Here is a 15,363-nt window from a genome sequence, read left to right on the forward strand (position 1 = left end):
TATATATATATATATATATATATATACATATATATAGGTACTATACAGGATGTTCCAGGACCTATATATTTTTTCAAGTTATGAACATTACAGGATAGATTAAGATAGAGTTATGATCAATAAGAATAAAGTATTTAATAAAAATCTTAATGAATTAGGCATTTAAAATTTAATAGACAAGAGAAACATTTAATTTTAACTTTAATTTTACACAACTTTAATTTTAACAGAAATTTACTTGATTACAAATTTAACTTAAAACTTGATATTTAAAATTTAAATACATATTTAAATATATATTATATTATAATATTATACACGGAGAGAATTTTGTTTTAAATTTATCCTGCAAATCATGTTAATTGTATAAGTACAATATAGTATTAAGGCAAATTTTACTGTGCACTACAATAAATTTTACTATGTACAACAATAAGATTTTACAGTAAAATTTATTGTAGTGCACAGTAAAATTTGCCTAAATACTATATTGTCTCACAATTAACATGATTTGCAGGGTAAATTGAAAAAAAATCTCTCCGTGTAGATACAGTTTTTAATATATTTAAAACGTTTATACACGTCTTCTGTAAAGTATTATGTATGTGTTAAGGAAAAGCTCACTTTTCAAAAATCAAAGTCATGAAATTTATAAATAGAAAAGTTGTGTGTGTGTGTGTGTGTGTTTTGTTTATAATGGTTCTCAGCCATTTGATATACATATAACGCAATTTTTGGCATTATATGATGCGCATGCAAACACATGAAGCTTTTTTCGTTTAACTAAATCTGTTAGTTATTTATTCCGAAATTTTAATTATATTATTTATAATAATTAGTTGATTGTATACGATTATGAAATATTTTATACATGTGTTTCTTTTTTCATCTTTTAACTAATTGTTATAACTGTTATTGTTATTAGTAGCATCCAAATTTTCGCACCTGTTTACTAGCAATGATTTCCGGGTGTTTTCTGTTTTGTGTAATTCGCACCTAAGATCGTTGTATACGTCAGAAATATACTTTTAAACAGAATTGCGAAATTACATTTTGCGTATATTGTAACATTACGGTTATTGTCGCATTAATGTTGACTCTGAGGAATATTTTCGAAATTATTTGGTAAGATGATTGACAACTTATTGTAGACAGATCTTCGCACAGTCTACCAAATCACTGCTGCGATCTGTGCATCGAATCTGGCCAAAAAGGCCAAAAAGACACGAAACACGCTCGAAAGATCGCAGCTTATTTAAACTTCTATACAATTTTTATACAAATCCTCATTTCCCATTACATTCACTTATTTCAATGCAATATTCCTTTCCAATTCGCATATTTATAATTCACACAATTAACTTCTTTACTAAAATGATATAATAAGTATGACCTTAGTTAAATTATTTGCCGATACTTTAATATTTAATTTAATTAGAGCGTTAGTTTTAGCGAGTGAGTTAGAATTACGTAGAATAGAATAGAGTCTTGATACATTAAAAAAATTATGTTCGGTATAAAGTAACTTACATCGGACTTGTGAAATAGCTAAAGAATACTTTAATAATATGCGTGCAAGAAAATTTGCTCTTAAAATATCTTTTCTAAATATTCTAGACATCACATTCTCATAGAATATAGTACGTACAATAATAGAATGTAGTAGAGAATCGATTAGCTTCCGAATATATATCGTAATTTATTGTGATTTGTTTTTATAATTCGCGAGTAATGGAAAATTATTTTATCGAACATTGACTCGTGAGCTGTTACACAACGATCTTTTAAACAAATAATGCTTTTAACAATCTATAAATGTATGACTTTTATGACGTATTTGATACACGAAAGATAAATAATAGGTAGAACAAATTACACTGAGTTAACATTAAATAACATGAGCTAATAAATCAAAAAGTATACATTAATCCTTTCCATATGATTATGTTAAGCGAGTTAGTATAGCGATTAATTTTCGAAAATATCAACTTGATATTAGATCGTGCGTAGCGAAGGTAGGATTATTTTGTTCATGTCGAATGTATCAGCGCGTTAGTTCTTTGCTGATCTATAATGTCGCCTTCGATAATTTTCTCCTGTAGACGACTGGCCGATGAAGATGACGAGCTGTCGGAGGTGCAGCCAGATGCGGTGCCACCGGAAGTGCGCGAGTGGCTGGCATCGACTTTCACTAGGCAGCTCGCCACCACCAGGCGGAAAGCTGATGAGAAACCAAAATTCCGTTCAGTTGCTCACGCTATAAGAGCAGGCATATTCGTCGATCGGATTTACAGGAGGGTCACGAACACCGCCCTCATGCAATTTCCGCCGGAAGTCGTGAAAGTACTTAAGGTAATCCGTCAGCGAGTCACGCGGTTAGAGAGTACTCGCGTTTTTATATGACAATTAATTTTTAACAAATATAAATATATCACGATGTAAAGATATGAATATATTGAATTCAAGATATTGAATTCTAGAAAATTTGGAGTAGTACACAACACGCCTAACTATTTACAAACACTTATTTTTTACATCTCGGTGATTCTAATTTATACAGTTTCATTTTTAATTAGAAATTACTGATTTCTTTATCTCAAAATTAGTCTCAAGAAAACGAGAATTTTAAATAAATCAAAAATCAATCAGATTATATATTATTAAAGAGATTATTTATTATTAAGATCGAGAGTTGTTGAAATTTTAAATATTTAAATTACTTCCTTTATCTTTCAAGACTTTAGATGATTGGTCGTTCGATGTATTTTCTTTGAATGAGGCCGCTCTGGGCACGCCAGTGAAATACCTGGGCTATGACCTCCTCAATCGATATGGTATGATTCACAAGTTTAAAGTACCTCCCGTAGTTTTGGAGTGCTTTCTCGGAAGAGTCGAGGAGGGTTATTGCAGGCATCGAAACCCATACCACAACAACCTCCACGCTGCAGATGTTGCGCAAACGATGCATTACATCTTGTGTCAAACAGGTTTGATGGTGAGTAATTTCTCTGAGAGAGAGAAAGAGAGAGAGAGAGAGAGAGAGATGTTATAAATACATGTGTATAGTATTTTTACGATATATTAGGATATAATTTACCATTAGCGCGAGTAAAAATTTCTCGAAAATAGAAATAGAGTGTGTGTGTGTATGTGTGTTAATATAATCTTGTTTGACAATCTCTTTGTCTAAACAAAAGGAAAAAATCGTGTAAAATGCAGCGCAAGTAATGAAAAAGAAATCTCAATCGGTTCATTAAAGCTCGAGTCGTTAGTTTGACAAAAAGAAGGGATCCTTCTTACTCACTTCGGTTTGATTCTTTACCATTCTTTTGACGATCTTTTGTTCGATATGTATTGTACGCGAAATAGTTTCAGGCTAATATTATTCATTGCAGAATTGGCTGACCGATCTCGAGATTTTCGCCACCCTTGTGGCAGCGATTATTCATGATTACGAGCATACTGGGACCACAAACAATTTCCACGTAATGTCCGGTAGTGATACAGCGCTTCTATATAACGACCGTGCCGTACTAGAAAATCATCACATCTCGGCCAGCTTCCGGTACGCGTGCAAATTCCATTTGGCAGTTGCTATTGCTGTCTCAGACAGTTTGTAGTTTGTGTGTTTAGATTTCTTATCTTAGATAATCTTATCTCAAAAAAAAAAATTACTTTGCATAAAATATTAAAGTTAAAAATTTCGTAATAATTCTTACAAATATATAATAAAATTAAACTCTTAAAAATTTGTAATATCTACGATTAATTTTTTTCCTTATTATAGAAGTAGAATAGTAGAATTATACATATAATATCTCATATATAGTGATATGCCATTGCTCTTCAATATAATTGCGGGTTTTAGGATACTCAGAGAAGATGATTGTAATATACTGCAGAATCTGTCCAGAGAGGAATTTCGAGAATTTCGATCGCTCGTAATTGATATGGTTCTTGCCACCGACATGAGTTTTCACTTTCAGCAGCTAAAAAATATGAAAAATTTATTAACTTTGGCAGAGCCAAGCGTGGATAAGAGCAAAGCCGTTAGCTTGGTCCTCCATTGCTGCGATATCTCGCATCCCGCCAAAAGATGGGATCTTCATCATAGGTGAAGCCTTTTACTCAAAGAGAATGTTAATGATATTTTTTTATTTCAATTTTGGAACATAGTCTGCTAGAAATTATTATAGATCAGACAACAAAATCATTTTTACAAAATTGTTATGTAGGTACCTACAATTTTCAAAGCTAATTGTAAGTAAAAAGATAAAAGGAAAATTGTAATAAAATAAAAAACCATAGTAAAGATTTCTCCTCTATTGATTTATATTCTAATGAAAGCAAAAGCAAAGCGATACATTATAACAATACATGGATAATGTTTCTAAATTCTCAATTCTGCAGATGGACGATGCAACTTCTTGAAGAGTTTTTCAGACAAGGTGATAAAGAGAGAGAGCTTGGATTGCCATTTTCTCCTCTATGCGACCGCAATAATACGCTGGTAGCTGAATCTCAAATAGGATTCATAGAATTCATTGTCGAGCCTAGCATGCAAGTATGCAGTGACATGCTGGAAACCGTCCTCGCGCCGCTCAATGTCAAGGATACCACGGATGAACCCAACAACGGTAAGACTTTTTTTTAGCAGAGACATGCTGTGTCTTCTGGAAAATTTCACTTTTCCATAGATTGTTAAATAACAATTATCTAATAATGACGTTGCAGGTTCGGGAGGAGAAAATAGAAGATTCAAGATTGGCAAACCTTGGATTCCCTGTCTCGCAGAGAATAAAAAAATCTGGAAGGAACAAGCAGTCCGAGGTATTATTGCAAGTAAATTTAAATATTATTTAATCAATCATAAACAAAATTAATCACTTTTTAACAAAGAATTTTTAATGAAGAAAACATAATTATGAGAACTTTGTCGTTAAGTGCAGTTTATTTAGTTAATCATCATTTTTTTAAAATAAGATTGACAAAATACAACGGATTACTATTTTATTTGCAGACGCAGAAGCCAAAGCACAAAAGGAACAAGAACAAAAGGCTAGCAGTAATCGCGAAGATGGCAAAGGAGCGCAAGCTCCAGCCGAAGAATGAAAGATACATCGGACGATTGTATTTTTCAAGAGTCTCTGTAACTTTAAGTTACAGGGAAGTTCGTGATCGCACATTAGATGTGACATCTATCATAAGGACTTACATACACACGGATTTCTTATTACGCTTACGAATGATAGCCAAGCGTCATTCGGTAGTACAAATAGACATACGGACATTAGATAAGTGGAAATGGAACGATCTATACACAAAAATAATATAAAATATGTTGGGGAATAATTTGTTTAGATTGACACCAAAGACCCTAATCATATATTTGTCCTGCTAATTTTGTAGAATATTCATAGAATATATCTCAACTGATTGTTTTTTATAGTTCCATATACACATAATTCTATTTGATCTCATTACATTAGTTACAACGCTCCTCCAAGTAATCACCATCGATATCACTTGATTAAACATTTGTTGTCAATTCTAAAGGCTTTTTAGGAAACAAAATAAATTCGCGCTTTTAATTTTAATTTTAAATGAGATATTTTTGATTAACAATTTGACATCTTAAAATTCCTCTAAATTATATTTATAAATGGATGAAAATATATGATTATATATAATATACGGTCAAAAAATTGATAAAAGAAAAGTATAAATTATGAATCACAATATGAATTATATATTACGATTATTTCGCACAAACAGATCGTGAATCATTCGTACTCTTTTATTATTTTTTAATTAAGCAGGGCAAGAATTGATGTAACTGCAGAGAGTCTAAAATCAAGTGTATATACTTGCAGAAGTCGTATACTTTCTAAAAAGAAAGAGCACCCTCAAAACACAAGCACAGATCAAATAACAAGAGAGAGAAACTTATTAATATCAACAAGTGAAGAATTTAAGAATTCTATTTAAGAAGATTATTTCAAGTTGTACTTTTTTTCAACGCTAAAATAAGTAAAATAAGTAAATGTTATTTATTCCATCGAGTGAAGTCTGTCGAACCTTTCTTCATACCGATATAACGATATAATTAAATCGTATCTTTCCTAAAGAGCAAAATATATTTCAACTGTTTTAAGGAAAATAAACGGAAATCAATATTTTTTGTTAAAACTTAAAGAAAGTCTAATGATGCAAGTTGCAGAAATATTTGGCATGCATAATATTACAATTGCAATTCATAATGGCTATTTTCTTTTACTTCCACATATTTTTAAACATATGATAATTATCGACGGTGATTACGCAAGATTTGTATTTATTGGATAAGAATCTCAGAAACTTAACGCATCGATTTTTTTTACTATTTACTATTTATACTTGCCGCACAAGAATATGAATATTACACAAGATAGAATTTTTGAATTTATTTTGCAAACTTATTTATTTTTATAAATTAAAGAAATTTTTTGTGAATAACCGGGGCCTGAGGTTTTCAATGCAAAGTTTTTTTTTTGCAAATGTAGAGTGCAAAATGTTTGTGACAGACCACTTGGAGACTTGGGAACGTCAATCCCTCTCGTTCACGTGTTTATTAATTAGTCGCGGCAAAGAGATCTATAGGAGCAAAATATTCTTGTACATACCATTTGTTAGATGTGTATTCGTATACACGTACTGGTTCAGCTTTAATGTATGTGTATGTAATGTATAAAGACAAACAAATAACAAATATGACTAGTGTTTAGTTTAATTAACGTATATGCGTATTGCATATTCCGTGTATATGTACATATATATATGTATATATACAAAAGAAAGAGAAAGAAAATATTATTTTGTTGAATTCCTCGCGATAAAGCGGCTGTAGAATGTACAATATATTAGCGCGCATGTTAGCGATGCACATACGTCCGTATTTAAGTTTGTAATTAAACATATCCATGAACGAATGCGCATTACTCTTGAAAACGCATAAATTCTTGATATAATGACAGACAGTTGCCATTGTATCAATGCGTCATTATCATCCTATGTCATACGCGTAAAGGAATCGGAGGCTTCGGCGTAATAAAAGATTCATAATTCTTTGTCTCTGTTTTTTTTCTTGTCGTGCAAGAACACGTTGCCGCTATAACTGCAGACTTTTTATTTCACGATTTATAGATGTACATAAATGTATTATTTTTAGTACACATTTAGTAATTTAATAATTTATTAATTACTGTTAGTAATTTGCGTTAATTAAATTATGAGGAAAAATAGTAATTTCTTCACAATCAACTTTCTTACATTATGGTTAAAAGGACACTAACTTTGTTCTTATAATTTGTTTATTAAATTTATAACAAATAACAAATGAATGTATCTACCGAAATTGAATCCGATTCTGTCTACGTGGCAATAATTTGGCGGTGAGGCTCTATAAAATACCGCTATATTGCGTAAAATATACCACAGAACTAGCAGATTTTTCGAGTGAAACGTTTTATCATTACATAAATAATATATATGTACATACATATATATATATATATATATATACATATATGTTATATAGATATATAGATGTATAGGATAATCTCACTATTTTGAGATTCAACATATCCGTCCTATATTTATTTAATTTCCCTCATAAATTCACGTTACTGTTATGGAGCAGAAAGTTTCGTGCTATTATACAATATATAATATAAATAACTTTTAACCTCTTTTTATCATTATCTTGTAACGTAGTCTGACCAAATCAACAAAATCAAAAATTTAACTTAGAAAGCTCGGAAAAGCCCGAGCAATTCCAAAAAATTAATTGCTGTGCTCAACTAAAAATCTTATTTCATGTTTAATTTCTTTTGTACAGGTATTACTTGGATAATTTTTTAATTAAAATTTAAATAATTTAAAAGTGTTTTTACTTAAGCATTTGTCTTACTTCTTATTGCAAGGATACGATCAATACTGTATATGTTGTGTATTATTTCAAAAGTATATATTGTAAAATTAGCTTGTTTCGTAAGAATCAGACTTTAATATCAATGGCTGTGCACTGGTCATGTATAAATAAATTTTTTTTCTGCAGCGAACGAGGGGCCAAAAACGCGTGATAGAATTAAAAATACATTGAAATCACGGTTGCATCAAGAGAATTAGTGACCAGTCACGTAAATAAAATTAATTGCGTATCAAAACGTTATTTAGACTCGCTTGGCGCTCGTCACTCTTAATAAATAAACGACGAAATACATTGTTAGATTTTAAACTCAAAAGACCATAGGCTAAATCCTTTATGCGTTAAATATATACGTTTATTCACGTGACTCGGTCATTTCATTTGTATTGTACATTCGTCTAGAGCTTTCCTTAAATTAATACTGGCCTTTCCTTATACGATATGCGCGATATTATAATTTAAATCACATACAAGAAAGGAGAGAGAGAGAGAGAGAGAGAGAGAGAGAGAGAGAGAGAGAGAGAGAGAGAATAAATAAAACGACGCTGCATACAACGGTGTCGCAAGTACATTATTACGCTTGAGATGAAGCACCTTTCAAACATATTTCATAAGCAAATGATTAGTTAATTGAGTAGTTTGACAAAACGAGCGAGAATTTCGCGATATTGCTCGCGTGATGACAAAGGTGTTTCAATAATACTCGACCAATACTACTAATTCTTAAGACAAAAGTACACACGTGAATTCCTCCTTTTCTTAAGTCTCTTATTACTTCTCTCAAATTAATACGTCTGTATATTATTCGTAATCTCATTATAAGTCTCGATTACTGTAAATCTCTAGTGGACAATGCGTTCATGCCAATACATTGATGCTAATTGTTTTTAAATGTATCACCGCGGATATTACAATGATTGTACATTTTCGATTTATTTTCCAGCACAATTTAATACCTACAAGAGTGTGTACATAACCAATAACTTCAGCACCATGTCCGTTCGATGTGATGTAATGAAATGTAAATGTATATATATATATATATATACATATACATATACATATATATATACATATAAAACGAGAGATATATTAATATATTACACAAAGATACGTCACGTGTATGATTAGCATTGTACTCTGCGTAACTTTACAAAGAAATAAAAATACCCGATTAAACATTATCGATTTAATTCGACATACATACATATAAGAGAGTATAATAAAGTGATTTTTAATCATCTTTTTATAAATTTATACGTAAATATATTTTTTTTATTTTTATTTATTTTTTTTTTTTTTAGATAAAAAAGAAAAATTGTTATCTTTTCTATCTTATTAGCTATTCTTTTATTTTGAGTATTTCATAAATTTCATAGAAAATGAGAATTTCTTTTGACTTTATTTATTTTATAATTATAGATATAACTGCTAAAAATTTCAAAAAAGTTTTTTATTTTATCCGCAGCCCATTACTCTATCGTAAGCTGTATAGATAAATCGGAGATCGAACAATTAAGGCATATCAAGAAAATTTGTTGGAAGAGACAAATTGGTTCATAATTTATATATAAGCTACAATTTATTTTCTTTATACAGTTAAGTAAATCCGCCTGTATAGACTTGAATTAGCCACTCTATCGAATGTTAAATCTAATAAAACTATTATAATATTCTATAACGCTCTATCCTGTTTATATCGATTTCAAGTTTTATTTGGGTTACTACCGGGAAATAATCATTGAATATCAAGTCAAACGACAAAACTTTTAATTTTGGATACTATCGAAAAGATAACCGATCAAATAATCAAATGTTTTCTTCATATATATATATATATATATATATATATATATATATCGATATTCTATATCAGTTACTTTTCACAATGTGTACGCAAACTGACGCCGAACTCTTTCGATGTGACGACAATTGCAACAAACTTACATAGTAAGGTTGAGTTCGAGTGCAGACGAAAACGGGACGATAACCCAGATGTGGGTTATCAGCAAAATTCCGAATCAAGAAGCAGATACACGGCGACGGAGGTCGCGGTCAAAACGGCCAAGTATCAACGATAGTAGGTGGGAAGAAAAGATTTTGAATATTGCTGATGGTGCTACCCTGAAGTGTCCTAGTGAGTTTCCACTTCTAACTCGTTTTCCCTTCGCTTTCCGCTCTTGTCCCCATGCCTCCCCGCTCTCGCCTACGATTTATATTCCAGGAGCGCATCTATCTTACAGCAAGGATGAGAAATTGGGCTCACAAATACAAAGGGCCCACGATCTCTCTTTTTCTCTTTCTTACAGCACAGAAAAAAATGATAGGATAAAAAATATAAGGAGAAGAAGAAGTATTTAGAAGCATTTTATATTATTGTTGTTTGCTCGAACGGTCCATTCGTTGTTTCGGAGAAATATTATTTTCTTGTCAATATATTTCTGAATTTTTCCCTACATTGATTTTATATACTTCATGTATTTTAAAATTATTAAACAACTGAATATCGAGAATACGAATATTTACAGAATATTTTTTCTCTTGTATTAAAACTAATAATATAACTTTAGTAAATAGTGTGTCACATAAAGTATACCATAAATTTAAAAAAATAAAAAATTCGTCGCAATGTTTGACTAAAAAAATCGAGTCTTTAATACAAACGATAAAGCAGAGAAAAACATAATGTACCTAATTATTTTAATAATAACTTGTCAGGATAAATCATTGCTAGGAGTAGCATTGCGAACGCGGTTTCGCTTACAATTAGTTATTATACTTGTTACACTTTTCATTTCGTGGAAATTTCTTATTGAGCAATTTTCACTTACGTTTACAAGCCAACAGAAAGCCAGCAAAACTTTTCTCCGGAGAGGTTTCACATACGATACGAGATACTTCAGACATACTTATGACAAAAAGAAAACGTACACGGAACTGTCTCCGCAAAAGCTTGCACGAGTTTGCATGTCCATTTAATCGCATGTGACACGATGATGCTCATTTACGAGAAGCAAAGGCAGAAATGGAATGAGTTTAGCTATATGTATAGCTGATTGTATTTAACTCTTTCATATATAATATTTGTTCACATTATTCACTGTATCATTGTACGGGGCGCATAATTCTTAATCAAATTTATACAATTCTTGTGTAATTGATCAGATCAGCTGTCTTTGCTATGAGCTAATTACGCTTCAATATATCTAAAGCTCATTTATATCAAAAGAAATCTTTATAAATGTTTCTTTTTATTGAGAGTCTACAAACAATGATTAACTCACTCTCTCTCTAATAATATATAATTTTTATAACTCATAGAGGCTGTGAGATAGCTAGAGAAAATGGGAAAAGTAATTAATGGCAGCAAAACAGCGTAAGTTATTCGACTGCGATAAGTTAGAGTGATATAATGAGAGTAAGAAATGGGTGACTCGTGGAGATTAAATTCGGGTAAAAAAACGATAGTGCAGAAATTTCTGTTCACGGACGAAGGATTAAAAATCTACGAGAGTGATTCATTTGGGATAAAAGTTAGATTATACGGGCAAACACGCGAGTTGTGGAGAGCTATGAGAATTAAATTAATTGCCATGTTAAGTATGTATATGTTACGCATCGGACAGTTAGTTAAAAAGAAATTTCGATGCAATTTTGGCTAATCGTTTATATTAATAATAAGTTATAGGGGCCGGGAAGAGAGAGGGAGAGAAAGAGAGAGAGAGAGAGAGAGAGAGAGAGTTTTCTTACATACAAAATGGTTTTTTTACGATAAATAGAATATTTAATGAATCAGAAAATGATAATGGACAATATAATGGAAATCAAAGCTCTCTTTTTCCATAATGCCTTACTTAATTCTTTGTTCCAAATCATATTATCATATGATTGTCGAGATTTGTATTGTCCGAGACACAATACAATTCGTGAAAAGCGAGATACCTCCCTCAAGTTTCGAAGAGAAATGCAATACTATGCCATCTTGGTGCAGAAAGTTCTATCTGTTTTCCTAAGTTCGACGTATGGTATTATCCACGTTCCGCTTTACGTGCAAATTTACAAGTTTCAAAACAAAAGAAGATATTTCTTATTAAATAGAGAGCACATGTCTGTAATCTAACTTGATGATTAGATCTCCAATGCGTTATACATTATATGTATAAATATAGACGTACATACATACTAATTCTAGATGAAAAATAACACTTAATGATATATAATATCTTTTAATTAAATATATAATCATTTGATAATCAGCTTTAATAAAATATTCTATAAAATATAATTAAATTTATCTGTACACAATTTGAATTTTAAGTATCAAATTAAAACACTATTTTCTTATTTTAGACAAGATAAAGTTATTTTGAATATTATATTTAAAATGTATTAGATAAAAATTATTCAAAGAATTTGCTATTAAAATTGCTATTAAAAGTTGGATTTTCGGAATACTTCGTATACGTGTAGCGAGACGAAATGAATTTCGCGTATCGGGAAACGCGTCAAGATATGTCGCGCATCCTGTTTGGAGTTACCGGAAATTGCGAGTTTCATTAGCAGATCTCGTCCGATCGAAAAACACCTTCGGTAACGGAAGCTTGTAATTGTCTCAGCTAGTCTACGTCGATTTTTTACGAACTTTCAACTTTAAATAGACGCCGGTATGAGATTCGCCACGGTCGAGGAAACGTCATGACCGGATGTCACGATACATCTTCGTGACGTTTTCGTTTGAAAATGATCGCGACTCGTTACTCAAGGCAAATCGTCGCAAATGGAAATGCTGCCGACAGATTGTTTCAATTATTCTTCGGATCTTGGTCTCGTTTAGGTTTTGATAACTTTGAGAATAAAAGTTTATTGTATCACTGCGCTATTACACAGTAATTATGTAGATATGTTATACATATTTTATATCAATTGTAAATGTTAGACAGTTCAATTATTACTGATATAACTTATACAAGAGTAACAAATGCTAGATAATTAAATTTTAGAAACTATAAATTTGTATGATATAATAAAGTTACTTTTTTGAAATAAAATAACATTAATACGGTCTTGAAATTATTTTTGAAACAAGATATTTAATATATATTATTATTTAACAATAACAAAAAAAAGAATAAGGCCTTAGGCTTTTTTGTATTTTTTTCGCTGTCGAGAACGCATTAATCGTGTGGGATCCACTCGTGCAGATACGATGAATTGGAATATTAACTAACGTGCACATACGCACATAACATCGCATCGTAATGGAAAAGTCCGTGAGCTCGAGGACTCTCTCTCACGAAAGATTGACACGCAATTAAATCGTGTCCAATACGATTTTTCCACATCGAAAATTTGCCGTTATAAAATCTGTCGTCATCGCGATAATCAAGGCTTATGAGTTGTGAGATCGGCGGTAGCAACGAGTTCAATATAAAATCCAATATGTTCAAACAGACATGAGACGTAATATAGTTGAATTTTAATATAATATGCATAAAAATCTAACAACTCTAATAAATTCTCCGCAGAAATTTAGGGATTAGAAATGAAATTGAGTTAGGCTCTTACAGATCAAAAACATAAAAAGCTATAATTGTATAAGACAGACAATAATTTAAAATAAAAAATACTGTGTAAAATAGACTGATGTAGTACATTTTTATCAGCGAGTGTTCGTTTTACAACAAACGATATATTTAACATAATTCAAGAAATATCTTCCATTTGTTGCTAAGAATTGTACGAGATACGGGATGACAGAAAAATATGTGTGTAATATGTACACCCTATAAGATATTTTTACGCAGGGATATCCCGTTGTGAAAATTCTGATCCTACCGGGACGACGTGCACAGCTTTACCAGGAACGGTCTCGTGGTCATTCTGAAAACGAATGGCATGCGTTTTTGTTGTAATCCTGATATAAAATAACCTCGACCTTCGTGCGTGCGTGCGTGCGTGCGTGCGTGTATGTGTGTGTGCGCGTGTGTAATATTTTATTTTTTAAATACATAAATATATAACGTCTCTAATATTGAAAATTAAAAGTATTTATTGGCACTGATTGTATGTATCTATTGATAAATCTAATTCAATTTATAATTTAAAATAAAATAAATTTTACTTTAACGTAAAGTATATAAAGTAACTAACACGTATACGAATGCATGGTGCATTCGATATTTCATTCTACTAGAAAACTTGTGGCAACAAGAAATGGATTCATAATTCCGATCATTGATACACATCAACCTAACCGATGGTAGAAAACGGCATCATTGATATTTCCGGCGGACAACGAGTAACCGTAATGTTCGACGCGTTTCCGACAAGCTGGGGACGTAGTTCATTTTCTATACGAATTTATTCGCATTCTATACAAACTTATATGCTATCTGTGTATGTTTTCTGGTGCCTCACAGACAGGATATCTCTATCTTTTCTAGGAAAAGACCATTAATCTTAGATAATTCTTTTTCATTCGTTGTTCTTGTTGTAGACTTTGTAGAACATCCGTGCCAAGCGAAACTATTAAGCGATTACCTAAAATCTTCAAATGTCTTATTTAACTGAAGAATGCACACTCTCTTAAATTTAGATCACGTCCAAATTTTTTATATATGTTTATGTAGTAAAAATAATTTGAAAATTAATTCTAACGAAATTAAAAAATTCTAAATTGTTGTAATATATAATTGTAACGTATGTGATATAGATGCAATTAACTAATTTGTCGCGCATATGGAACATGTCTTTGTCATGCACCTAACGAGATCTAGATCTGGAATTCAAAGAATCAACGCGCGAAGAATCATGCGAGCTCCTAATACATCCTTGGAAACGAAAGCAAAGTTCTGTACCTCGATGAAATGTGATGTCGTAAAATGAGTTCTGTTATTCTGCACTCGGCCACAAAAATGTGATGGTCACTCAATGCTTCCAATTGATTGATTACTTAAGAGAGACTTTTATAGTAGAATCATATTAAAAGTTATATATCATTCAACATTTTTTTCGCATTTTCTTTAAAATTGGAAATAAATAATTAATTTAAGATCAATTGGAAATGACAAATTAATAATTTATAGACTGTTATACATATATGTATACATATATGTATACATATATGTATATGTATAATTGATAAAGGGGGATTATGTGTATGAATGAAATATACAAGACCAATTAATAAAATTTTGCTCTGCAAATATCCATATTCTAATAAATACTTTATCTACTGCCATTAACATTACTAAAAACTAAAAACGTGTTCTGTAAATTCAAATATATAGTACGTAATAACAGCAAAAATAAAAGCTATCAAAATTTAATTTACGTACTGGCATCATTTGAGATACGCATTTCAATTGTAGATTAAATTTTGTACATATACGTATAAA

At 31.0% G+C, this 15,363-nt stretch overlaps 1 protein-coding gene across 9 annotated transcripts in view; it reads left to right on the top strand.

Annotated features, from left to right (window-relative positions):
- LOC105458502 (calcium/calmodulin-dependent 3',5'-cyclic nucleotide phosphodiesterase 1A-like) overlaps positions 1-7,106 on the top strand; it is an 86,184-nt gene extending 79,078 nt beyond the window's left edge. For all 9 annotated transcript variants that reach the window (XM_011703852.1, XM_011703851.1, XM_011703855.1 and 6 more), the window contains 7 exons: positions 2,103-2,352; positions 2,738-2,995; positions 3,396-3,565; positions 3,869-4,114; positions 4,411-4,637; positions 4,735-4,830; positions 5,021-7,106. In XM_011703852.1, coding sequence (XP_011702154.1) covers positions 2,103-2,352; positions 2,738-2,995; positions 3,396-3,565; positions 3,869-4,114; positions 4,411-4,637; positions 4,735-4,830; positions 5,021-5,112 — 1,339 coding nt within the window. In that variant the 3' untranslated portion in view covers positions 5,113-7,106. The remainder of the gene's footprint in view (positions 1-2,102; positions 2,353-2,737; positions 2,996-3,395; positions 3,566-3,868; positions 4,115-4,410; positions 4,638-4,734; positions 4,831-5,020) is intronic.
- The last annotated feature ends 8,257 nt before the right edge of the window (positions 7,107-15,363 follow it).

Source organism: Wasmannia auropunctata, unplaced genomic scaffold, assembly GCF_000956235.1.
Source record: "Wasmannia auropunctata unplaced genomic scaffold, wasmannia.A_1.0 LD334508.1, whole genome shotgun sequence".
Taxonomy (NCBI): Eukaryota; Metazoa; Arthropoda; class Insecta; order Hymenoptera; family Formicidae; genus Wasmannia; species Wasmannia auropunctata.